We start from the raw sequence: 26,793 nt of genomic DNA on the forward strand, positions 1-26,793 counted from the left end.
CCAGGGAAGGTCATGGAGCAGATCATCTTGAGTGCCATTATGTAGCACATGAAGGACAACAAGGTGATCAAGCACAGTCAGCTTGGGTTCATGAGGGGCAGGATCCGGAATAACCTGATCTAGCTGAATCAATGGACTGTAGCCAACTGCATGAGATTCAGAGCCCAAGGCCTGGAGCCTTCATGGCGTTGTTATGACTGGCATTTGGCTTTGTTAAACCTCACACAGTTGACCTCGGCCCATCCATCTAACATGCCAGGTCCCTTTGCAGAGCCTTCCTACCCTCAAGAAGATCAGCACTCCCACCCAATTTAGTGTCGTCGTTAATATCCATGACTCTGTCCTTGTATCCACGGAGTTGCAGCTTTAACAGTAATCTGTAGAGAGGTGGATTTTTGTGCTTCTAAGTGCCCGTTTATGCTAACACTGCCTGAAGAGGGTGGCTACTGTGGGTAATGGACTTAGAGAGAGCCCGCTGCTGAGGTCTATGTCCACTGGATGGCACTAGGGGACAGACACAGGACAGGTCAGCCTTGAGAACACTCGAACATGAATTTGCCACCTCAGTTTGTCATAGTGGTTGTCACAGAGATTGGACATCAAATCCTCCTTTATGACACGTTTGGTCTGTGATTTGCAAGACATCAGCAGAGCAGTGTGAAGGCTCACAGAGGGTAGGAAGTGGTGAAATGCATTTCAGTGTGCAAAACAGGTAGAATCTCTCCTCTCTGGCATATCTGCCGTGTGCTGGCAGAACCATATGCTTACTGCAGATAAAGGTTATTTATAGTGTTGCAAGAAATTGATATAAAAAGTGACTGGGTTGGCTTGATGTCTAGCTGATTCTCACACACTGGTGATCCACCAGTGCTGAGCTTAACACAAGCTTTTAAAAATTAATTGTTCTGTCACAAAATGTTTCTGACTTCAACCAATGCAGCAGTAAGTTGATGCTATTCTTTGCCTCCACGCAGCATCTAAAACAGCCAGTCAGGGATCTTCTGTTCTCCACTATTACCCAACATGTTTTCACAAATTTCTGGATTCACTTGTTTTTTTGCTGAGCTGTCTACTTGCAGGGACAAACAAAACAGGACAAAGGTTAGATAAATGTATGTTTTCAGTATAAGAATACGTACATGTAATCACAAGGTGGGGGATTGATCTCATCTCCCTAGTATCAGGTGACAGAAAGAGAGGAAATGGACAGAAATTATGCCAGGGGAGGTTTAGGTTAGAGATTAGGGAAAAAATATTTCTTGCAAGGGGGTTCAAGCATCAGAACAAGCTACCTGGGGAGATGATGGAGCCACTATCCCTGGAGATGTTCAAGAAGCATGTGGACATGGTAATTTGGGACATGATTTAATGGCCATGGCGGTCTTAGGTCGATAGCGGAACTCTGTTATTAGAGGTCTTTTCCAATCAAAATGATTCTATGATTCTATCAGGAAGGATGTGCAGTAATGCTCAGTGAGCTAAGGAAATGGGAAATTCTTCAGATAGTATTTTTTCTACCTATTTAAACAATATCAATAGATACCAAACAAAATAGCTTACCTAACTCCCATGTCAGCATACGGCAGACAAGCAGTAAATGAAACAACATTTACTACAGTAAGTACTGAAGATGTCAGTAAATGGCAAAATGGAATAAAGTTTAAAAAGGCAAATTAAGACATATGAGTAAAAAGCCCTGTTCAGGGAGTTTTGGCAATCATGGTGGAAGCAAAATAATTTAGCAAGTCTTTAAAGATTAACTCATTAATGGTGTTTTGTTTTTGAATGCGATACAAACTCTTCTGATGACTTCTTTTGAAGAATGAACTTAGGTGTGGTTTAAAAGCTGGGACCAGTTGTCTTAGTGCTAACAACCACTGTACCTACAATTTTACCAGATTTGAGTAAGGGTAAATTCATTTTGTACTATCCAGACTTTACATTTCATTCTGTAACTCCAATGTTCTACTACTAGCAGGCTAGAGTGCCTTGAGATATTATGAACACTAGAAGCTGCAGGGAATACTTTGCCTGCAGCTCAAGATTGTTGTTGATCCCAAAGACAGACAATTGTGAGAGACAAATCCATTGTAAAGCAGGCTTTATTGATTACAGTGATCGATAAATTGCCTAGATATACTCTTAATGAAAAATCAGATGTACCTACCTAGTTAATTCTATTTGTCTGGATCTTGTCCATATGAATAATACAATGATATGGTATGATCAGTAGAATACTTCAGAGCACTGTAGGAACATCTTCTGTTGACATGCCTTCTGTATATTTTGACTGCAGCTTGCATCTGGTGCAGAATTATGTTTTTTTCTTAGTACCATGTGTGTAGTATGAATTTTGGGCTATCATAAGCTCTGTTTTCTTAAGAAAGCTGTGATTTTTGTTTCTGAATTTCACAGATCATAAGCGCATCACAAAGACTGACCAATTCGGGGAGTGTTCTGATTGGGAATCCGTATAACCCAGCTCCAACAATGGTCACACAGACACACATCGTGGAAACTTCTGGCTGGGTCCCAGGGTAAGATTTTTTTCAGCTTCCAGTCTGTTTTTGGTTTATTTTTCATTTATTTATACTGTTGTATCTCTGTGTTGGCCTGTGGCTTCTACTCCTACAACTGAAAGGAATATACTCTTTAGCCTCTTACACGCTTTTGATGTCTTGAGCACGTGAATGCAGAAGTATAAGCACCAGTTCCTTTACTGCCTGTTTCAATTTTGGTTAATGGTGTTGTCTGTTTGTGAAAATGGAGAGTCACAAATTCAGGAGTCCTAGAAGCTTTTATTTTTCTCCTAAGTTCTGGGTATAACCAAGTAGCTTTGCTGGCAAGCGTATGACAGCAGAAGGGAAGACTGTCAAAAACACTTCAAGAGGCATTTAAGAATAAAGCTGTAATGGAAAATTTTGGTTTAATCAATGTTGTATTTTTATTACAATCTTACAGTACCAACAAATTTTCACGGGGTTTTGAGGTACTCCAGAGTAACATGACTGGTTTTATCTCTTCTAAGGAAATCTAGTCATTGTGGTATTGCTTTTTTTTTTCTCCCTTAATATCAGTACCACTGAACTTAACAGTCTCAATACACATTAAATGCTTTGCCTCTGAAAATTAAAATGCTCTGCCTCTGAAAAGTAAAAAGTAAATTATTTTAAATACATTATTTTAAATGAATTGTTTATTTAAAGTTATTTATTTAATCAATCCAGATACAAATCCATTTTCTAAACAAATGGTGAGTGTCAGTAGTACCTTTCCAGCTTTACCTCCTAGGTCGTGGCAGAAATGGGATCATAATATTTGTACCCTAATTTTCTTCTCTCTGTGCTGTAAGCAAGAAAGACTCATACTTCCCAGTTGCTATATTCCCACTGAAGAGTCAATAAACTGCATGCCCAGCTGAGTAGTTTCTAAGCTCACTTATTTTGCTGAGTAGATGCTTATGTTTTCAGATACCTTGTGAATCCATTTTGTTCTGATTTGATTGGAGGAAAGAGTTGTCAAAGTTTACTTTATTTCTGCAAATTTCATATAATGTGAAGGCAAGGCAGAAGTTCCTTCACTACCCAGTGGAGAGGAAAGCTGTAGTGCTTGTCCACAGCTTGCTAAAACAGAGAACCAATGTCTTTTAGCTTGCTTAAATTAACTTCATGCAAGCCCAAGTGGAGATTTCCAGAGAGAAGCCTAGTTGCAGGATGACAACCACCACCAAAGAGAAGCACTATCCTTCTGTTTGGATGCTGTCAAAATCTAAGCTTATTGTTTTGCCAATAAAATGGAGCAAGCAGTTCACTAGGGTGGCAAATCAATATTGATTCCTGCAGAAGTCTGTCCAGTAGGTCATGTTTTCCTCTGAAGAACCCACGTGAGGAAGGGCTTATGGTATTGCCAAACCTAAGCAGTGAGCCCTTGCTGAAGACAGTTCCATGGATTGGAAGTCCAGACTCTTGCTTTAAGTGCTATTTGCTCTTTATCACAGATTCCAAATTGTTTCCAAAGCCAAGTGAGACAAGAGCATATTCATCCTCAGGACTCCATACAACTCATGTTAGCCTGGCTTACAAAGCAGAGGGCAGCTCTCCATTCACTGCCGTTCCTGCTCCCTGCCCCAGCTCTGCTGCATTCAGGCCCCTAGCTGTGCAGCATGGGTGGTGAAGCACCATATATAGGGATTGCCAAAGCCAAATGTCACACTGTTGCTGCTGAGTTCTGGATTGCACAACCAAATACATACAGGTTTCATGACACAGATATTCAAATCCGCCACTTCTCTTCAGCTCCCTTCATGACTTTGTCAGACTTCAAGCTACAGAGGTGTGTACTGTGAGCCCTGCTCAGTGTGTGTCTGTGTGAAGTGATTTATTCACAATTCTCAAGCAGTGTACTTTGCATCAGCTGCAAGAGCAAAAGACAAGTATGAATACAGCTTTTGAAATTTGCCTCCTGTAGCTAAGACACAGAAAGATGAGGAAACCAATGGCTGCTACTCCAGTGCAAAATTCATGTCTACTAACTACTTCAGAGTTTCTCCTCAGCTCTAGTATGAAAATGTGGGGTTTTATAGAGATAGCAGAACATTCAATGTTGTAGAAATGCAGGATAAAGGCGTTTTTCTACCACATGGAGGATTTTGAAATAGGACATTTCAAAAGAGCCTAACTTCTTTCTGATGGGATTTGGTTATCTAGCTCACATCAGCACTTACTATGGTTCCAGATGAAGTGATTTCCTTAAAATCATACAGGCAAAGCATGGTAAAATTTGGAACAGAACTTGTCTGGTAATGAGTTTGAACAAACTCCAAACTCCCAACTGCCTTCTCTGCAGTTTTGGCAGGTTCTGTATATGTGCTACATTCCCTTGCTGATAAACATGTAATAACAAACATTAGTACCTAGCTAAGCCCCAAATACATTGATTTTGTTGATCTAAGTATCCATTGTTTTCAACTAAGTTTGAATTGTCTTGTCTTAGGAACAGAAAGCGGACCCAAGAATTTATAGAATCAGATCTTTCAGAAACGTAAGTCTGTGTACACATGTATGGTTAATAATGTATTAACAATACATGTAGTCTTATCTGCTTCACTTCAGAGATGGGTAACCAGTTCCCACTTGCAGCAGCTGTCAATTCTTCGTGTAAAAGCTCTGATGTATATTATTCCTTGTAGCTGTGGTTCATCACTCTGCTTTATCACTTTCTGCTAAATGCATTTGCTGTTAGGGATGATACTGGGACTTGTGAAGAACAGAAACAATCATAGAATCAACCAGGTTGGAAGAGACCTCCAAGATCATCCAGTCCAACCTAGCACCCAGCCCTAGCCAGTCAACTACACTATGGCACTAAGTGCCCCATCCAGTCTTCTCTTCAACACCTCGAGGGATAGTGACTCCACCACCTCCCTGGGCAGCCCATTCCAATGCCAATCACTCTTTCTGTGAAGAACTTCCTCCTAATATCCAGCCTATACTTCTGCTGGCACAACTTGAGACTGTGTCCTCTTGTTCTGTTGCTGCTGGTGTTGTTTAGCCCGGAGAAGAGGAGGCTCAGGGGTGACCTCATTGCTGTCTACAACTACCTGAAGGGAGGCTGTAGCCAGGTGGGGTTGGTCTCTTCTGCCAGGAAACCAGCAACAGAACAAGGGGACACAGTCTCCAATTGTGCTGGGGGAGGTCTAGTCTGGATGTTAGGAGGAAGTTGTTGGCAGAGACAGTGATTTCCCATTGGAATGGGCTGCCCAGGGAGGCGGTGGAGGCACCGTCCCTGGAGGTGTTCACAAAAAGACTGGATGAGGCACTTAGTGCCATGCTCTAGATGGCTGGATAGGGCTGGGTGCTAGGTTGGACAGGATGAGCTTGGAGATCTGATTGATTCTATGATTAACATTCAGCATATTAAAATAATTATTTTTTATCCTTCCAGTAAGAGAAGCAAAAAAGGAGATAAAAATGGAAAAGGTCTGAGGCATTTTTCAATGAAAGTGTGTGAAAAAGTTCAGCTTAAAGGAACAACTTCATACAATGAAGTCGCTGATGAGCTGGTATCAGAATTCACAAACAGCCATCTAGCAACAGATTCGGTAAGCAAATACATGCTGACATTTCTTACACAACTACAAAATTGTCTTCTCTGTCAGAGAGTTGTGTCCCTTCAGTTTCTGCACTGTCTTGCCACACTCCATACTTTCTTTAACTTATTTAACTGCTTCCCAAATACAAAGACTTAATCCTCTGAAATTCAAAAATACAGAACTGAAATGAAGAATTTACCTATCTTTAAATCTGTAATCAAATTGAAGAAGCCTGCTGAAAGAATTACCATTTTAAAAGGCTACTCTTCAGCAACCATATGTGGTCTTGTCAGGCTTCTTTGGCTTTGTCAGACTTTCTGTGATGGGAATTTTCTGCACAGAGGTTTCAAAGCAGGACTGAAGCCTCAGTTTGCAATTGTACATACCATATGGTATCCACTTCTTAATACAGATGAAGGCATCGTGTTTTCACATCACTGTCTTGGCCTGCCATTGTGTCTGTGAGGGATATGTTCATTCATTTTTTTTTGTCTCTGAATTATTTTGCCATAATTAATGCTTCACTCTTTTCTTAGCAAGTTTATGATCAGAAAAATATTAGACGGAGAGTTTACGATGCCCTTAATGTCCTGATGGCAATGAACATCATTTCCAAGGAGAAGAAGGAAATCAGATGGATTGGCCTTCCTACAAATTCAGCTCAGGAGTGTCAGAATCTAGAGGTAAGGTGAGGAAGTTGGGAAATTGTGTGTAGTTCACAGGTTGTGATAATGGGACTGCTGTACTTCAGAAGGGGAATTTTTTTTCTTGTTTTGATCCTGACTGATTTTGATTCTTGTGCAATATCGAAGTTACAATTTCTGATATTTGGATGAACTGAAAAGATATGTTTATCAGAAACAGTGTGGCCAGTAGGATGAGGGAGGTTATTCTGCCCCTGTACTCAGCACTGCTCAGGCCACACCTTGAGTGCTGTGTCCAGTTCTGGGCTCCTCAATTCAAGAGAGATGTTGAGATACTGGAACATGTCCAGAGAAGGACACTGAAGCTGGTGACAGGCCTGGAGCACAGCCCTGTGAGGAGAGGCTGAGGGAGCTGGGGGTGTGCAGCCTGCAGAAGAGAAGGCTCAGGAGTGACCACACTGCTGTCTACACAACTACCTGAAGGGAAGCTGTAGCCAGGTGAGGTTGGTCTCTTCTGCCAGGCAACCAGCAACAAAACAGGGGGACACAGTCTCAAGCTGTGTCAGGGGAGGTCTAGGCTGGATGTTAGGAGGAAGTTGTTGGCCAGAGAGAGTGATTGGCATTGGAATGGGCTGCCCAGGGAGGTGGTGGAGTCACTGTCCTTGAAGGTGTTGAAGAAAAGCCTGGATGAGACACTTAGTGCCATGGTCTAGTTGACTGGATAGGGCTGGGTGCTAGGTTGGACTGGATGATCTTGGAGGTCTCTTCCAACCTCATTGATTCTGTGAGTCTATGTATGCTTTGTTCAGCTTTATTTAGTATGTACTATGTAAGGTTTAAAAAAAAACCTTTACCTTATAGAAATTGATGTTAGTTTTAAAAGTAATCCCTGATGTAATCAGAGGTATGTACTTGCCTGAATTATCCAAAAGAATGTCAGAAGCATTTATGGTGCAGTTGTGCTTACATATTGGTTTCCTTTTAAATTTATACCATTATTCTCTGTTCTACAGATTAATAGACATTAGTCTGTACTTTGAAATGCCATTCAATGAAAATTAAATTGAAACAATTCCTGCTAGGATGTCAAGTACTAGTAATGAACTGGTGGGGAGTAAAGACTGGATGAGGAACTTAGTGCCATGGTCTACTTGACTGGGTAGGGCTGGTTGATAGGTTGGACTGGATGATCTTGGAGGTCTCTTCATAGAATCAATCACGTTAGAAAAGTGTGATTTTTACTTACTGCTTATTTCTGTTGTTTTTCCAGCATTCCAAGAGTTACTGTGTTTTTGCAGGGATGCCAGAATTTATATGCACAATGCTGCTTATCCTTCAGGCCATGATCTATAAATAAAAAGCACAAGTTGCTATATTTACTGCAGAACAACTGTCTGTAAATATATCTTAATATGCCTAATGTTTGGTATATCTGTGATGTTAAATATCTTAGAAGGTATGGGGAATGCCTCTCACGGACAGAACTGGGTTTTGGGGATCTTCTTTTGTGTGCAGGTTCATTTACATCAGTTGTCTTTCTAGATGTGGTAGTAAGAAAGCTTTTACATCTCTTTTCCATGACAGCAACTTGGACACTCCTTGGGTGGATGTATTCCAGAATTATAGGGGCTTTTTAGTCATGGATAAATTTGTGGTTTACATGCATTCATGTGAATGCATCTTCAGTGTTGTGAGTATGAAACTTGAATTTTCTTGTGTCATCTGCAACAATCATATGCTGTTCACTGTTTCAAGATCTGGTTATTCACATATTGGAAGCCAGCAAAGAAAGTAGTCTGCTGTGATCTGAATCATAGAATCAACCAGGTTGGAAGAGACCTCCAAGATCATCCAGTCCAACCTAGCACCCAGCCCTAGCCAGTCATCTAGACCGTGGCACTAAGCACCTCATCCAGTCTTCAACACCTCCAGGGATGGTGACTCCACCACCTCCCTGGGCAGCCCATTCCAGTGACAATCACTCTCTCTGCCAACAACTTCCTCCTAACATCCAGACTAGACCACCCCTGGCACAACTTGAGACTGTGTCCCCTTGTTCTGTTGCTGGTTTCCTGGCAGAAGAGACCAACCCCACCTGGCTACAACCTCCCTTGTAGGGAAGTTAGTTGTAGACAGCAATGAGGTCACCCCTGAGCCTCCTCTTCTCCAGGCTAAACATCCCCAGCTCCCTCAGCCTCTCCTCATAGGGTTTGTGTTCCAGGCCCCTCACCAGCTTTGTTGCCCTTCTCTGGGCACGTTCCAGCACCTCAACATCTCTCTTGAATTGAGGAGCCCAGAACTGGACACAGCACTCAAGGTGTGGCCTGAGCAGTGCTGAGTATAGGGGCAGAATAACCTCCCTCATCCTACTGGCCACACTGTTCCTGATACAGGCCAGGATGCCATTGGCTCTCTTGGCTGCCTGGACACACTGCTGGCTCACCTTCAGCCTACTATCTGTCAGTATGCCCAGATCCCTTTCTTCCTGGCTGCTCTCCAGTCACTCTGTCCCCAGCCTGTAGCACTGCTTGGGGTTGTTGTGGCCAAAGTGTAGAACCCTGCACTTGGCCTTAGTAAATCTCATCCCATTGGCCTCTGTCCACCCATCCAGCCTGTCTAGGTCCCTGTGCATGGCTCTCCTACCTTCCAACAGATCAACACCTGCTCCTAGGAAGAGAAGAAGGAAGAGTTTTGAACAGTAAAGTTGTAGGGGAAGCACCACAAAACAACACTGTAAATAAAATAGGAGGGCTTAGGCCAACTAAGTTTTAAGATTGCATCATTTAGTTTCAGTGGTTCAATTAATAGATAATTTAAGAATTTAATATTTTGGGGAACAAAGATACAGTGCTGGCCCCAAAAGGCTGAGGAGAGCTACATTTTAAACAATGACTGACATCCACTTCATCAGAGCACTGTTTAATTGACCTTGGTTGTATTTGCAGTGCCAGTAGGCATCCAGTACTACTGCTCTCCAAAATGCTGCCTAGGTTGAATCACAGAATCAACCAGGTCAGAAGAGATCTCCAAGATCATCCAGTCTAACCCATCCCCCAGCCCCATCCAGTCAACTAAACCATGGCACAAAGTGCCCTACCCAGTCCCCTCTTGAACACCTCCAGGGACAGTGACTCAACCACCTCCCTGGGCAGACCATTCTAATGGCAAATGACTCTCTCTGTGAAGATAGCTTTGCCCCATAAATTGACATGAACAAACCTGTTGAAATAAATGGATCCTATGCTCATGTTCCAAATGTTACCACAACTCTTTTTTTGTTGCTGAAATCTGGTTAGTTTAACCAAGTCTCAAAGGAGCAGTCCAAACAAGTTGTGGAGGAAAGATGCAGGTGATGATCCTAGCCCAGTCTCCACATATTTGTCTAGTAACTTGCAGCAGAATAGTGACAGGTGTATGCACAGTTCCAAGAGAGTAGCAGACAACAGTTAAAAATAAAACCTAACCAGAAACAAATATTTGGTGCTAGCTGGAGCTCAGGGTGCAGTAAAGAGGGGAAGTAATACAGCCTTTTGTAAGAGTTGGTGATTTGCTGGAGTTAACATTGTTGAGTGTTCTTTAGGTACAGTTTGTCAGACATATTTTAGGGAGAAACTCAAGTGACTCTGCCATTGGTCTGTGTCTTGGTTCTAATTTAAATTTCCCAGAGACTCAAATATAGCTGACAGAACCAAAGACAATTTACAGGATGCCCTTCCCTCTTCCCCCTTCTTTCCCAAAAGAAAAGGAATTAGATGGAGAGAGAGGAAAGGTATGCAGACCCAAATAAATCATCTTACTGCCATTTGGGAGCTAAAAGAAGAAAAGTTTAACAATAAATACAAGGTATGTGAGGTAGGGAAGTTACAAAGGTATAGGGAATGGAAAACAAGATACAAAACATGTAAATATACAACCAGATTTGATGGCCATGGGCTTTGTCCCCCTCGTGGGTGATGGCCACCTGGTGAAACAAAGAGCAGCACGAAATAGGATGGTGGTTGATTGCTAGCAAGCAGGAGAGGCAGGGAGACAAAGCAAACAGAACGTCCCTCTGCTTTTATGGATCTTAGACAGGAAGTGCGAGTGAGCTGAACGACCATCACCTGGTGGTGTTCAGACCTACCCCTGGGGAAGGATCAGGACCAGCTGGGGTCAGGTTCCAGACCACTCCCCCAGGTGGGTTGACCCTGTACAGTCTGTTTGAAAAGAAGAAAATACTTGGCAATTGGGCAGGGCCAGAAGGGCTTGTGCAATTTCCTCACCGAGCTCTGGAGTTCAGCACCTTCTACAAAGAAAGCATGGATTTCTGTGGGGCTGCTGTCACTCTCTAAAGCCTTTTGAGTTTGGCACAGTGGAACAGCCAAGGTAACTAAGTGCTTATCTTGATGCATATATATATTTCTGTTTTAAGATAGAGAAACAGAAGCGGATCGAAAGGATAAAACAGAAGCGAGCCCAACTACAAGAACTGCTGCTGCAGGTAGATTTAATTTCCTTAATCACAAACTCAGCATGTTAGCTCTTTTGCATTCTGACATATGCCTTTGAGTTGACTTGAGTTTTGGGTTTGATTGCAGAGATATATTTCAGATGCATCTTTGTTTAAATACACTCACAAATATTCTTAAGTGCTTTGGCCTGTGCAGACTTTCAGTAATTTAAATGGAATCAAACTTTGCTATGAGATTACAGCCAATAAGGCTTTATTTTTTTCATGGTGCAAGTATATTGATACAATTTTCATGTAATTAGGTGCACACTGAAACTTTTAAGTATCTGATGCATTTTTTTTTTTTTTTCATTGCTGAAAGCTGTTTGTTTACTCAGGGCCAAAAACCTGATTCTGTCTGTCTGGTCCAGTAAATTAGCACCTTCTCTAAGACTGATGTGAAATTATCCTGGTGAAAATAAGGCAACTCAGGCTCTCTCACCTCTTAGTCTGAAAATTACAGACTTGCACTCCCTTATTATCTAGAACTGTCATTTCTTTGATTATGTGAATTGTCAAATGGTTTAGCAGTCCTTTGGGATTCTGTCTATGAACCTTGCCTTAAGTAGTGCTTCAAAGTGGTTAAGTACACTGCCTTCCAATCCTTCAACTAACATTTTCTAAACCCACAGATTTTCATACATATGCAGTCAGATAAAAGAATTTGGTAGAGAGTAACTGCTGTCATGCATGGCAGCTGTTTTGAAATTCTTCTCTGCAAGGCTTAAACTCATTTGAGAGAGGAAAAGGGAATGATGTGGATGAGAATGGTTAGAGAGGGGGATTGAGAAGTGAGGGAATGCTGTAATTTCTGTTAACTTTTGTTTCAGTGTAACTAGCACCTGGTCTGAGATAGTTAATACACATAAAGTAACAGAGAAGACCTCTGATGCCAGGAATGGGCAACAATTTTCCACTGAGCTTTATCACTTCTTTCTTGTTTCTTCTCCAGGGATTGTGAGGGGTGCATAGCCATTAAAATATGTGTGTAAAGTTTGTGTTTAACTTTTGTTTCTGATGAGCTTCACTAGTGCAAAGAGGAAATCAGGCCACAGCTTGCCTTATGACAGAAAATGACTGGAGATACTGAGAGCTAGTGCATAAGAGCTATGAAATTCCGCTTCCCAGATACACTGATGTCTGCTCTTTCATTGTCAGTAATCATCTTTCCTTTCTTTGTTTCTACAGCAAATAGCATTCAAAACCTTGGTACAAAGAAATCAGCAAAATGAACAGCAGAATCGAGGACCTCCAGCTCTGAACTCAACCATACAGCTGCCTTTCTTAATAGTCAACACTAGCAAAAGAACAATTATAGACTGCAGCATATCAAGTGATAAGTGAGTGTTTGTAGAATCATTTTTTAGGATTTTACTTTCTCTGCTGAACTAAATGTTTTCTTTTAACAAATAAGAGACACTTTTCTAGATTACCAGAAGTAATAATACATTTAAATTTGCTGTTGTTAACTCAGAGAGGTGTTTTGTTGGTGGTGTTGCTTTTTAATATTCAGTGCAGCTGCAGTAGTAATAGAAATAAGTTTATTAATATGGCTTTGCAAAAACTAGAAGGGAAGAAATAGCAGTTTGAAATACAGTCTTTATCAGCAAATGGCTATTGTACTCTTCTGGAATTCTTCACTTCTGTGCTTCTGGGCACTTTGGCAGTTCATCCTGTGAAAAGACTGCTGAAAGTATGAGTTACTGTTAACAGTTTATTAGTTGAAAATAGTTGGCTTTGCTTTAGTACTGTGGATTACAGATTTGACTCTCTGGTACAAAAACCTGCATTGAGCATTAAGTCAGTTAACAGGTGGCAACAATTGACAATCTCTAGTGAATTAAGCACCATTATGCAAAGAGGTATACTATTGAATGCTGAATCTTTGTTGAAAATTGGACTGAAGTCAAATATATTCTGTGACAAAACTTTTGGAATGCTCCCTTCAGTCAAGCAAGTTAGAAATTTTAGCATCAATATTGATTTAGCTTAACTGTACTTAACAGGCATGCTGTACTGTTCTTACTGCACTTTCAAATGGTGCTCTGTGTTTAGGTTTGAAGTCATTAAGAAGTTAAAGGCTTCAGAAATGCTTTGAAGCTGTAAGATTAAACTGGCATTTGGGATCTAGAAGAGTGTGAACAAGCTTCTGTAGTATCAAACTGGAAGAAAACATTGCTACTAAAAATAAGCACACCAAATTGTTTAAGTTGTTGATATTTCAGTTTATATAACCTAGCTTCAATATTACTGTCATCTGGAGATCTTTAGCTGAACATCCCAAATTAAGTAAGCTTTGTCACCTGGAGATCTTTAGCTGAGCATCCCAAATTAAATGAGCTTTTGTCACCTGGAGATCTTTAGCTGAACATCCCAAATCAAATAAACTTTTGTCACCTGGAGATACTTAGCTGAACATTCCAAATTAAGTAAGCTTTGTCACCTGGAGATCTGTAGCTGAACATACCAAATTAAGCTTTCTACTGTGATTATTGTTTGAATTGCTGGAGTGAAGTTCCACAGAGAAGGACCTTGGAGTCCTTGTTGATAATAAGTTATACATGGAAGGGCAATGTGCCCTGGTGGCCAAGATGGCCAATAGTACACTTGGGTGCATTAAAAGAGTGTGTCCATCAGGTCGAGGGAGGTTCTCCTTTCCTAGTTAGACCACATTTGGAATGTTGTGCACAGTTTGGGGCTCCCCAGTTCAAGAGGGACAGGGAACTACTGGAGAGAATTCAATGGAGGACAATGAGGGTGATTCAGGGACTGTAGCATCTCTCTTAGGAGGAAAGACTGAGAAATCTGGAGTTGTTTAGTTTGGAGAAGACTGAGAGGGGACCTTACTAGCATCTACAAATATCTGAAGGCTGGCTGTCAAGAGGATGGAGCCAGTCTCTTTTCAGTGATACCCAGTGTAGGATGAGGGGCAATGGTCATAAACTCAGCCACAGGAAATTCTGACTCAACATGAGAAAAAAAATCTTTGCTATGAGGATGCCAGAGCACCAGAAGAGGCTGCCCAGAGAGGTCATGGAGTCTCCTTCTTTGGAGATCTTCAGAGCCCTTCTGGATGCATTCCTGTGTGACCTGCCCTGAGTGATCCTGCTTTGCAGGGTGGTTGGACTTGGTGATCTGTGGAGGTCCCTTCCAACCTCTAGCATTCTGTGATTCTGTGGTTACTCATGCAACTGATCAGTGGCACCAGCAAGATGTAGGGTGCCAGAAACTGATGGTGGTTAAACCACTGCTACATTGATCTGCTAAATGAGGCAGTTGACAAAACTGGTCACTTAGTTTGGAGAATCCAAATTCTGTAGTTTATTGGAGAGTATTTGCACCACCTTGAGTACTATGCTCAATTCTGGGCTCCTCAATTCAAGAGAGATGTTGAGATACTCGAACGTGTCCAGAGAAGGGTGACAAAGCTGGTGAAAGGCTTGGCACACAAGCCCTGTGAGGAGAGGCTGAAGGAGCTGGGGGTGTTTAGCCTGGAGGCGACTCAGAGGTGACCTTTTGCTGTCTACAACTACCTGAAGGGAGATTGTAGGAGCTGGGGGTGTTTAGCCTGGAGGAGACTCAGAGGTGACCTTTTGCTGTCTACAACTACCTGAAGGGAGGTTGTAGCCAGGTGGGGTTGGTTTCTTGTGCCAGGCACCCAGCAACGGAACAAGGGGACAGTCTCAAGTTGTGCTAGGAGTGGTCTAGGCTGGATGTTAGGAGGAAGTTGTTGGCAGAGAGAGTGATTTGCATTGGAATGGGCTGCCCAGGCAGGTGGTGGAGTCGCTGTCCCTGGAGGTGTTGAACAAGAGTGCCGTGGTCTAGTTGATTGGCTAGGGCTGGATGCTAGGTTGGACTGGATGATCTTGGAGGTCTCTTCCAACCTGGTTGATTCTATGATTACTAGTCAGCCTGTGTGCTCACCTTTCCATCACTTGGTTTCAGCTGCAGCTAATAAGCCACTGGTCAGACCTAGATTTTATCACAGGATAATAAGTTGGCAGATCACACTATGAGAACATGAGTTGATTTCTCATTAATAGCCAAAATGATGCTGGGAGGTATTAGAAGAAAAAAAAAAAAGCAATGTACAACTAAGTACATAAAGTCCTTTTTCATCTAGAATAATCTGTGCTCTCCTGGTTTTGGAAGGAATATAGCATAATCAGGAGAGAGACACAGGAGTGCATCAGGAATGCCTGAAGCTGTGAAGATGCATTCGTAGAGGAAACAGATGGACTCTTTGGCCTAGAAAAGAGAGGATGATGTTTTCACAGTTGTCTATGAAATCATGGATGATGTGAGCAATGTTCATAAAGAACAGCTGTATACAATTGCTTACCAAAGTTGAGACATTAAGAGAAAATGCCAGGTGACAGGTTTTGGACAAAAAGAATATAAATCATTTTGTAACTGTTGGTCTGTGCAGACTGTGGCATTCCACAGTCACAAAATGGTAGGAGCTGGAAGGAACCTCTGGAAATCATCCAGTCCAATGTCCCTCCTAAAGAAGGGTCACCCACAGCAACTTGCCCAGGATCATAGAATCATGGACTGGCTTAGGTTGGAAGGGACCTTAGAGAATACATTGTCCAGGCAAGATTTTAATCTCTCCAGAGAAGGAAAGTTCATAATGGTTTGGGCAGCCTGGTCCAGGGTTTGGGCAGCCTGGTCCAGGGTTCCAGCGTCCGGCAAGTAAAGTTGATTTTCCTCATGTTCAGATAGAACCTTGTGTGTTCCAGTTTGTGCCCATTGCCCCTTGTCCTTTCACTGGACACCACTGAAAATATTCTGACCCTGTCCTCTTGCTCCTGGCTCTTTAGCTATTGATCAGCATTGAGAAGATCCCTCTCAGGCTGCTCTTCCCAGGTCTCTCAGTCTTTCCTCCTCAGAGAGATGCTCCAATCCCCTCAGCATCTTTGTAGCCTCTGATGTTCATACCAAAAGCTTACATGAATTCAAAAAGGGGTCATGTGAATCCCCTGAAAGAAAACCCTCAAATGGCTTTTAAAAGACAAGGTAGTAACATAGTAGAAGGCAGAAGTAGGTAGCATTCCTAGAAATGGAGAGAGGACTTCCTGTGCCAGAGGCTGAAGTTTGCTAGAAGCTCTGCTGGAGAACTATTACTCTAGGTTTGTTTGTTGGGAAGCTTTTGTGTGACCACAGCACATGGGAGGAGGATTGCAGAGCTGTCAATAAATACAGCTTTTAATCCTGTAGCAATAAAAGCTGGATTCAGTTATTGCTTAGGTGACTGCACAGCTTGCTCATTTTAACTTGGTTTGCTACTGATCTCCCATGTTTGTCTAAATAACTATGTTTGTTTAAACATAGTTATGTGACTTTGCACCAGTTTAGGTAGAAGGAACATATTAAAGTTATGTTGTAAGGAATGATGTGAAGTTGGTAAGTTGTCATGTAACAGTTTCCCTTTTAATGTGGATGCACTTTAAATATAGCTGCATAAGCAGCAGGTTTTACAATAGATACAAGTCACAAGAGAAATGATGCCTGTAGCTGACAGTTACACCACGTAGCATGTAGATTTCTAGTTGAGAATTATGTGAATAGGCACAAAAGACAATTTTTTTCCAAAGCTACTGGGTCAAGTATAAGAAAAGCCTGTCAATACAATGCAGAGGGTGCAAGCCTGGAGAACTAACAGAAGGCTCACCATTGAGTCCTGTCTTCAACCCAACACCACCATGGCCATTAAACCATGTCTCAAATTGCCATGTCCACATGTTTCTTGAGCACCTTCAGGGATGATGACTCCATCACCTCCCCAAGTATCATGTTCCAATGCCTGACTACTCCTGCAGGAATTTTTCCTACTGTTCAACCTAAAGCTCCCTTGGCACAATTTCAGGCCATTTCCTCTTGTTATATCACCTGATACTAAGGAGAAGGGATGAACCCCACCTCACTCCAACCTCCTTTCAGGGAGTTACAGAGAACAATGAGATCTCCCCTCAGCATCCTCTTCTCCAGACTTAAATAATGCTGGTTCCCTCAGCCACTCCTCACAAGACCTGTTCTCCAGACCCTTCACCAGTTTTTCTTTTATTTGGACCAGCTGCAGCACCTCAATGTCTTTCCTGTATTGAGAGGCCCAGAACTGAACCTGGTATTCAAGGTGTGGCCTCACCAGTGCTAAGTACAGGGGGACAATTATTTCCCTACTTCTGCTGGCCACACTGTTCCTGATCCAGGCCAGGATGCTGTTGACCACCTGAGCACACACTGGCTCATATTCCTCTGGCTGTCATCCAACATTTTCAGGTCCTTTTCTGCCCCAAGCTTTTAGTAGCCTGTAATTGTAGGATAAGGCCAGGCTAGATAATCTAAGCTTGCTTTTCTTAAGGCCATATTAAGTTTATATCACTATTTCTACTTTCATATGCAATAAAAACCATTTTGAGAGTCCTGCAGAGGGAATAGTTGGTTGTGAATGTACAAAACTCTAAACAGACTGCTATTCTAGCTGCATCCAAAAACACAAAGTTATACTAAGGTAAATAGGTCAGCTCACAGGAGGATTGTTGCACATTAGAACAGAAAATGCAATGTAGAAGAAGAAAAACCAGTAGCTATTTTGGCGACAAGACTGCCGGTGACCTTTCAAAGTACTGGATTTAGCACAAGCGAAGGTCCATGTTTAGTAAGGCCTCCCTCTTCCCCTTTGAATTTGTTTAATGAGATAGAAAATGTTACTTTTTTTCTTCACTGGTGGAGTTACTTTAAGTGAGAGAGCACCATTTAAAAGTCTTTAGGCATGCCAGTCACAGAAGCAGAAGAGAACAAGCATTTGCTGAACTTTTTTTGTTTCCGTTAAGAACCTTTTGCAGAGAACAAAGAATTTAGACACCTCAGTGCATATCAATAAAAAACAGGCAAAAGAAGTGTTGCTGTGCTCCTTTCAAAACCATCTCTCTTTGACCTTTTACTTGCAGATTTGAATACCTCTTTAACTTTGATAACACTTTTGAGATTCACGATGACAGCGAGGTGCTAAAAAGAATGGGAATGTCCTTTGGGCTTGAGGTGGGCAGATGCTCAGCTGAGGACCTAAGAACTGCAAAATCACTGGTGCCAAAAGCCTTGGAAGGCTACATCACAGGTAAGTTAGAGGAGACTTACTGTTCCTCATCGAATTTGTAGCATTAGTTAGCAGAAGCAAATCTAGTGAGAGACTAACCTGCACAGGTATGTCACATTTGAAGTTACACAGGTGCCAGCAGGCTTGGCACAGAAGTTCTTTTAATATGGAAGGCTTGTCATAGGTGTCCTGTAAACTTAATTCATACTGATTTGTAACAACAAACTTCTGAAAGAACTGCCTTATGAGGAAATTACTTCTTAAATAACTAAGCTAACATCCCGAACAGATTGTTGTGGGTTAGTGTTCGTTTTGACTAATTGGATGTGTGCAGGTACAAACTGGAACAAGGCAACTCTTCCCAAGTTGAGGAGGAAGAGGAGCCAAAAAGAGCATCTTGATCTGGTTGAGTGTAATCCATATCTAGGGTAGGGTGTCCCTGCCCATGGCAGGGAGGTTGGAACTAGATGATCTTTGTGGTCCCTTCCAACCCTGACTGATTCTGTGATTCTATATGTGCCTCAGCTCTGTTCACACTTCACTTTGTCTGCTAAGAGTTGTCCATGTCTGTCCATGTAGACATGCTCAGTGTACTCAGAGTACATGGGTGGTAGCTCTCCTGTGTCCAGTCATTTCCACACTTCCTGATAGAATCATAGAATTGTTTCAGCTGCAGAAGACCTTTAAGATCATTGAGTCCAACCATCTGACCTGAGACCACCATGGCTGTTGAACTGTGTCCTAAAACGAACCTGTAAACAGTCTGAACCTTTTAGAACAGTGATACTTGGATAAGACACATGGCCAGCAGGTGCCATCAGAGAACTCAGTTTTCCTAAGTAAAGCAAAAGGCTTCAAGGAATTCCAAGCCTCCAGATGTCCCTCACAGAGGCTTTTACCTTCCCTAATTCATGCTCTTTGAACAGGTCACACTTGAAGAGACCCAAAGCTTCATCTCCAGTATTGCATCGCTAGACTGGAGCTGCTAAAATTTGTAACCATTTCCTGCACTGACAGCATTCTTCTTGCTCTGCCCAAAGCTTAAAACTTAGCTCAAGCCTGTCTCAGATTTCTGGAGGGACTTTGTAAGGGAAGCATTAGCCTATGAGTTACTGTACACAGACCTTCAATTTTGAGGAAGGTGAGAACAAAGCCATTGCCTTGGCTTGTCTGCTAAAAAGGCTTTGGTCATGTTTAATTTACAGTAGCATAAAACTGTGTCTTTCACACAGGGAGCTTGGAAACTTTTTTTTTTCTCTTCAAACTCTCCTAAAGTGGATTCCCTTCTCTTGGCAACATTTCATCTCCATGTCAGGATCTTGTAATTGCAGACTTTATCTCTAAGATATTGCTTTGTTTGGCTAAGCAAAACAAGTAGTCAGGAGCCGAATGTGTGTTTTTCTATTCATGAGACAAGATTTGAACAATTGCTTAACATTTCTGATGTCAGATCACTGCTCAGTATAATTCAGTTGCATTCACTAAAATGAATGCATTGTAAATGGCATACACACCAAGTACAGCTACACTGGTGCCAAAAAGAGAAGCTGAAAGAAATCTTGATTTGTTCTCTTCGGGTTCATTAAACTGAAAACTATTTACCACCATTTACTACCAAGGTGAAAAAAGGAGAATGAGCAGGACCCACGTATTTTAGTAGTCTTGCATTCTTCAAGTCACTTAATTGCTACCATGTGTTGAGGAGCAAATGAAGATTTCTGTTTTGTTTTAAACCTTCGTTAAGTTATTTTCAGTGAACAGGATCTCTTTACACTTGCAAAAAGCATCTGTGCCATTATACTATTTACTGAGTGAAAGCAGCTTTTAAAGATGAAGTGATAAAACTACGTGCTTAAGGTGGTGAAGGTTTTAGTTCAGTTTAGTTTCCTCTGAAAGAAAAAAAACTTGGTGACACCAGTGTACTGCTGGTGGAAGTTTTAACTGAACACATTAAAGGGCAAACAACCGTGACGTTCCTGTCCAAGTAAGAAACAAGTGCTGCTCTGTTTCAAAGAAACTAAACAGAAAAAAGAGAGGGGGGAAAAAAAGGAGCTGCTAAGATTGCATATTCTTAAAGAATGTTGTGAGCAGGGTTATCTCCCTAGCAGCAAAACAGCAGCCAGGAACCTAGCTAGAATTTTGATCCTAAGAAGTGTGTTGATTGGATGTGTTACTTACAGTAAGGTGAGGCAATTAATGCGCTCTTCAGACATGGGTTAGGCTCAACCTCTGGGAAAATTAGTCCAGAAGTGTTGTTGCTAGAGGATGTGCATGTATTTTAAAGGTTTCTTCTTTCTGTGGCTTGCTACTTGATTACACAACACATATCTACAGTTAAAAGGATGAATTGCATAGTGGAGTTAACTGACAAACGCAGGAAACACATTTCCTCTAGTGGGGGAGTGGGTGTAGAAGAGGGCCACAAAAATGACGAGGGAGTTGGATCACCTTTGCTACAAGGACAGGCTGAGGGAGCTGAGATTGTTCAGCCTGGAGAAGAGGAGGCTCCAGGGAGACCTAATAGCAGCCTTCCATCTGGAGCTGGATCTGAAGAGAAAAGAGTTCCCCCCGAGTGGATGAGCTTGTTCAGCTATCAAGAGTAATCTTGTGCAGCTCTTCTGCATTAACTACGAAAGGCTACTGAGGATATTCCTGTGGAACCTTCTTGTGTAAAGCACAAGTTGCTGCCAAGTCTCTCTCTCTTGCAAGATATGCTTAGTTCCTAAGAAGGATGGCACTCTTAAATTGAACTGCACCACTCTGGGAAGACTTTCTTCATGCTGCTTTCCCTGGTTCTTAAGCATAGGTGTTAGCAATGTATCTACTCTGCTAGAAGTAGTAAGTGTAGACAGGCTTGTATTCTGACAATCCTTTGCAGATAGGAAATGGCTGCTTAAACTCCCCTTTTTTCACAGACTTCCTCTTTTCCCTCACTTCTTGGAGCCTACTGGAAAACAGACATATTAGACAATGAAAGTACAAGGCAGAGGTATTCATCTATGAACCATCTTACTGCCCTATGTGTCAAATCCATATTGTCCTTCTTTCTTCAGAAGGAAAACCTAACTTATTACCCAAAATGTTAATAAGATTACTAGTGAAGACTTGTTATTCTTCTGGAGTATTAAACATGTACACACAGGTACACCCCTTCAAAAGACCAGGAAACAGCACTGTGATGCATCTCTAATTCACTGTGTTAATCTACATACAATTCAGTCATTCCAAGTGGTTCAACCTTGGAACTGTCAGAACATGTCCTCTGTAAAATGAACCAGCATTTAGGACAACGTGAGTGAAAGGTATCTGGCTTTGTCCATACTCGACTGTTCTCCTTTGTGCCATCCTCATACATCACCCTGAAGCTGCCACTTACTGACATTTTCTCTTATGTTCCAAAGGCTCTGCTGGCAGGAGCATCTCACTTGCTAGCCTGGCTTTGTAACGCATCATTTAGATGCCTTGCTGCTAACAAGCCTGCACAGCATGGAACAGGGCAGCCTGAAGCCCAGCAGCTTAAAGCAGTCCCTGTGCTGGGCAGGGCACTCACATTTCAAGGAGCCACAGCTTGAGAACATAGGAGGCCAGAGGAGAAAGCACCTATGACAAACACATTTGGTTATTCCTCTTACCTGCTGTTACAGAGCAATTGTAGGTACAATCTGAATAGCACAATCCCTTGCAGCTGCCATCATGCTTTAGGGAACAGAGGTCCTGGGTAATGCACAGAAAGTCAGAGTTAGGGACTGGAACTACTGGCTTAATGTGTCCAGGTGGAACCACATGGAAGCACCATGAAAAAGAGCTAGATGGCCATGGTAACTTCATTTGGATTTGAGTTTTGTGTAGCGATGTAATTTGGGCAGGTGAATAGAAAACACCCTTCCGCCTCCTCCAAATCCCCTAAGTGTAACTGAGTCAGTGGACTTGTTTTGTTGATTCTTTTGGCAGCAATGTGCATAGCTGGGAAAAACTGACAGGGATTACTCGTTAGGGAATCTGAAAACAAGTCCTATGAGGGTTGTAAGTAACCCATTCACATCCCTCAGGGGGCTTTTAACAAGTTACCTCAAGGAATTGCATTATCATAAGACCATTTTAATCCTGAAATTTCCTATCCCTAGGCAGGAGACTTACACATGACACATGTGGTGTTCAGCAGGCTTTCTCCTCCATGCTCTTGGCACAAGGGTTTTGGCATGGTCTGTTCACATCCACAGCTGATGCCATCTCTATTCAGTGTCAGCATGGATTAGGAGGCTACATTACAGCCAGCTAGGAGACTGCCAAGAGGAGTCTCCCTTTGGCCATCAGAACCTACACGACTGCAGCACACACTGTCTTGGTAGCTTCATTGCAGGATCTCCAATCCTGACTTTACCAAACCCAACAGCAAAGGCACTAGGAGCTGTTGGGACATTTGATAACAGTGATTTTCCACGAAGGACTCCAAAATGCAGGTATCTGATTGCATGCAGCAAAACAGCTTCATAGAAATAACCACAGTTCTGAGTGTGACTGCTGGGTATGTGTGTGTAGATAGATAGAATTAACCAGGACACACCTGCAGGATAAACTTGAGCTGCTGCCACCTTCTCTTTCAAACTGAGGCATCCTACTAGCAAAGAGCAATGTGAAGTTTAAGCTCTTAAAAGGACTGAAAAAAATGAAGTGTCGTAAATTACAGTTATGCTTTTCTTCTAGATATGTCTACAGAATTGTCATGGATAAACCAAGGCTTACTCTCAAGTTCAGCACAAGCTGTTTCACGTTTAGATGTAGCAGGAGGTGCTTCTGATGCTAAATCAAGGTAAATAAAATAATTTTCTATTCAAAGGTAGTGACCTATGCTTGTGGTACTTTCAATAATCACTATTTCATACCATAGGAAAGGAGATTTCTCTTATGGGTGATTTTTGATTGTGAAAAAGCCTCTTACTCTGTCTTGATAATGATATTTAAAAGGTCAAGTCAACATGCTTTGAATTTTGAGCATACTAGGGTTGGGGTTTTTTTTGTATCTATATTTTAAAACAATAGAATCACTACATAGTAAGGACAGTGTTTTCTTGATTAACCTTAAATTCCTGCCTGGTCATGGACTACAAGACTTCACACTCAGAATGTGTAAGCAGTATGTGCTGGAACCTCTGGAAACAATGACCTGGGATGCAAGATTTGTTCCTTTAAAAGGCAGTGCATCTTGGAGGGCATTTTCTGTCAGTTATTAGGAGTGTATTCAGCTTTACGTAGACTTCTGCTGCCTCCTTGCAGAGCAAAGTGGTGTGTGAAGGGCTCTCAACAGTCAGACAAGAAGGATGGAAAGAGACTGTTTACAAAGGCCTGTAGTGATAGGACAAGGGGCAATAGCTTCAAACTAGAGAGCAGATTTAGATGTTAGGAACAAGTTTTTTACTATGAGGGTAGTGGAACATTGGAACAAGTTGCCTGGGGACGTGATCGGGGCTCCATCCCTGGAGATTGATTCAAAGTGAGGCTTGACAGGGCTCTGGTCTACCTGATCTAGTGGAGCAACTTGATCTAGTGGAGTCCCTGCTTCCTGCAGAGGGGATTGGACGAGATGACCTTTGGAGGGCCCTTCCATCGCAGACCATTCTATGATTCTATGCAAATGTCAGTGTTCATGGTAATGTGAGAGCAGTGTCTACTGAATAGGTGTGTAGAGACAAATATCCTAATATCCAAAGTTATCACTGGGACATACAAATAGGCAATTATGTGGGGAAAAAGCCTGATAGCACTTCTGAAGATTAGAAAAGAATGTTTGGTGTCTACTTAAGCACTACTGCTTCAGCTCTCTGTGAGGGAAGTTAGGTCCAAACAGTCTAATCATTATTTTAAATTCAAAAGCAAACAAACAAAAACCCCACAACTGCCACCACCACCAAAGCCCAATCCAAAAGAAACCTCAAGAACTTGCAGGTTAGCTGTACCTTAAAAAATGGCAGGAGGGATTGTTCTAGAGCATGTTCTTCCTTGGGGAATTGTATAGCTTCATTTCATATTGCAAACATTTCTGTGTATTGATGAAACTGTGATAGACTTATTCTGCTGTAAGGTTTCTTTCACTTGAGCACTTCTAATGGTCGTGGAAAACAAAAGCCACCCAATAATCTTTTTAATGCAGCTTTCCAGTATTTGTCAGTTTTCACAGCTATTAACTGTGTTAAATGTAAAGCTTTGGGGTTTTTTCTTGTTAATAGCATGTCTTTAACTGAAGGAAAAGATGAGGACACAAAGAAAGCTTCAAACTTTGTAAGAAATTCTCTAAGCTTCAACACTCCTGTTGTTTTGGTAGTGAGAATCCAGGGCTGTGTTTGGATGCTGAAGTGGCCTTAGCAACTGGGAAGTTTCTTGCCCCTAGCAATCAACAGTCCAGCAGTGCAACGTCACACTACTCTGAATCACGGGGAGCAACTCCATGCTCATTCAATGATGAAGATGAAGAGGATGAAGATGAAGATTCTTCCTCCCCAGAATAAGGATGGTAGATAACAGAATGTACAAAATGCTGCTTGGAAATACTCTCAGTGGGATCTCCTGTTTGGATTTTACTTAAGTTTGTAGCCTTGGTTTGCACTGTGTTCAGTGATGCAAAATGGAAACTCCCAAACAAGTTCACCCACTGCTGAAAATGAAAACTTGGGATGATTGAACACAGTGTGGTGTAGACACAGAGCAAAGTGGCTTTTGTCAGCCATACCCAAGGGAAAGAAGAAACTCTCTGGAGGGTTTGCAAAGTAAACATCAAGTTCACGTTTTCCCTATTGGGACGTTCTGTTTTAAATTTCTTTCTTCCCCTTATCTTTACCAGATGGAGAAGGAAAGAATCAACAAATGCCAGTTCTTGCATTGTCTGCAGGCTATGCTAGCTCTAGAAAAGGGGGGAGAGAGCATGTGCAGACATGCTGCTGTAGCTATTTTATCTTGTGAACTTTGTTGTAGGGAAAAGGGGCTGTTAGAATGTTTACTTTTTTTCCTGTTCAATTTGCTGTATAGAAGATTCTTCAAGTAATATAAATTGCAAGTGATTAAATGAATCTTGAGAAAGTTTTAAAGTATTTTAGATGCTCTAAAAGTACCAATAGTGTGTCTCTTTTGAAAGGTTCATCTGTTCATTTATACTGCAGACCTAATTTATTACAAGCAAGTGATGGCTGTGAGCCATTATTAAACAGCCAGGATAAAGGCAGTATTCTGTGCACCAGCTTTTTTCATGGAAAAAAGCTTTAAAGATCTACTTCTGATTATAGTGTGTCCAGTATAGCTTCTCCTTTACTGTCCTAACTTCATCATCCCTTTGATCTTGCAGCATGTGGTGTGGAGTGTTTTTCAAAGAGGCCTCTATGTTAAGGATTTCTGGCAGCAGGTTAACTTTCAAGTCATAGGTTGAGGTTCTTAGGAAAAAAAAAGAACAAAATTCAACATGCATTCCAACCAGCTAGCATTATGACAGATTGACTTCCTTAAAATCAACTTCTGATGCACTCTTCTTGATGCACCTTTGAAAAACTGTAGTACCAAATCATGTGTCAAAAGAATACATAGCTAAAATTGGACAGGTATCCCACTTGAACTGCTAAATTAGACTTCCCACAAGAGGCTCTGTGTCCCATAGCTCACATCACATCCAGTCATAAAGACCTTTAAAAAACCCAAACTTGTATAACAAAGCAAAACACTCTGTGGATGTACTTGTCCTGTAGTGTTCTAACATCCAGTATTTTAGGTAGTCTCAAAGTTGACTGTTTTCATTTGGGTAGATCCAGTTTAAAACAGTGCTACTTCTTTTTAGTTCTTACGCTGTGTGCAAATAGTTGGCCTGTATTAGCTGTAAAGCTCAGAACTGTTGGCTGTGTTAGGAGCTGAGGTAGCTCATCACACCACTCTTTGCTTGAGGAATCACAGCAAACTATCCCTTGACTGGAGCACAGCATAGGGTACTTCAGCCTCAGCATCTTTCATTGGCAGACCTGCACTCTTGCCCGTGAGATCCAGAAGCTCCAAACCTGAGCTAGCGAGACAGACTTAATCCAGCTCAAAAGTGACCTGTTTGTTGTGCAGGAGTTCACACACACCAAGCTGCGTACAGGAGAGGTTAGGACTGTGAGGAGCACAGAAACACAGCTGCATCTTTGCATTCAAACTGCAGGAAGTTTTCTCAGTCGAAGCTCCTGACTGGAGCACTGGATAGGACAGCACCATTAGGTGTAGCTCTTGACTGAGCTAGAGCGATCTCACTTACACCACCGAGTCAAAGCTGCACAAATCAACAGAGTTCTTACATGCCTGCCATGCTGTTCACCCTCTGGGCAAGACTGGGAAGGCTGGCCTGTGCTTGTGGCTCACAGGCAACAGCAGGCTGAGGGAGTGTACACTGCCTTGTTTCAACCAAATCTGCAGCACTACCTCTAGGTGAAGAAAAGCTTTACAGAGAGTAAAAGAATGT

The 26,793-nt window shown here is 42.0% G+C and overlaps 1 protein-coding gene across 2 annotated transcripts in view; it reads left to right on the forward strand.

Annotated features, from left to right (window-relative positions):
* TFDP2 (transcription factor Dp-2) overlaps positions 1-25,384 on the forward strand; it is a 43,172-nt gene extending 17,788 nt beyond the window's left edge. For both annotated transcript variants that reach the window (XM_064165143.1, XM_064165144.1), the window contains 9 exons: positions 2,416-2,537; positions 4,993-5,040; positions 5,944-6,100; positions 6,628-6,774; positions 11,147-11,215; positions 12,413-12,564; positions 18,178-18,344; positions 23,028-23,133; positions 24,643-25,384. In XM_064165143.1, coding sequence (XP_064021213.1) covers positions 2,416-2,537; positions 4,993-5,040; positions 5,944-6,100; positions 6,628-6,774; positions 11,147-11,215; positions 12,413-12,564; positions 18,178-18,344; positions 23,028-23,133; positions 24,643-24,826 — 1,152 coding nt within the window. In that variant the 3' untranslated portion in view covers positions 24,827-25,384. The remainder of the gene's footprint in view (positions 1-2,415; positions 2,538-4,992; positions 5,041-5,943; positions 6,101-6,627; positions 6,775-11,146; positions 11,216-12,412; positions 12,565-18,177; positions 18,345-23,027; positions 23,134-24,642) is intronic.
* Positions 25,385-26,793: the final 1,409 nt, after the last annotated feature.

The sequence above is a fragment of the Pogoniulus pusillus genome, chromosome 26, assembly GCF_015220805.1.
Source record: "Pogoniulus pusillus isolate bPogPus1 chromosome 26, bPogPus1.pri, whole genome shotgun sequence".
NCBI lineage: Eukaryota > Metazoa > Chordata > Aves > Piciformes > Lybiidae > Pogoniulus > Pogoniulus pusillus.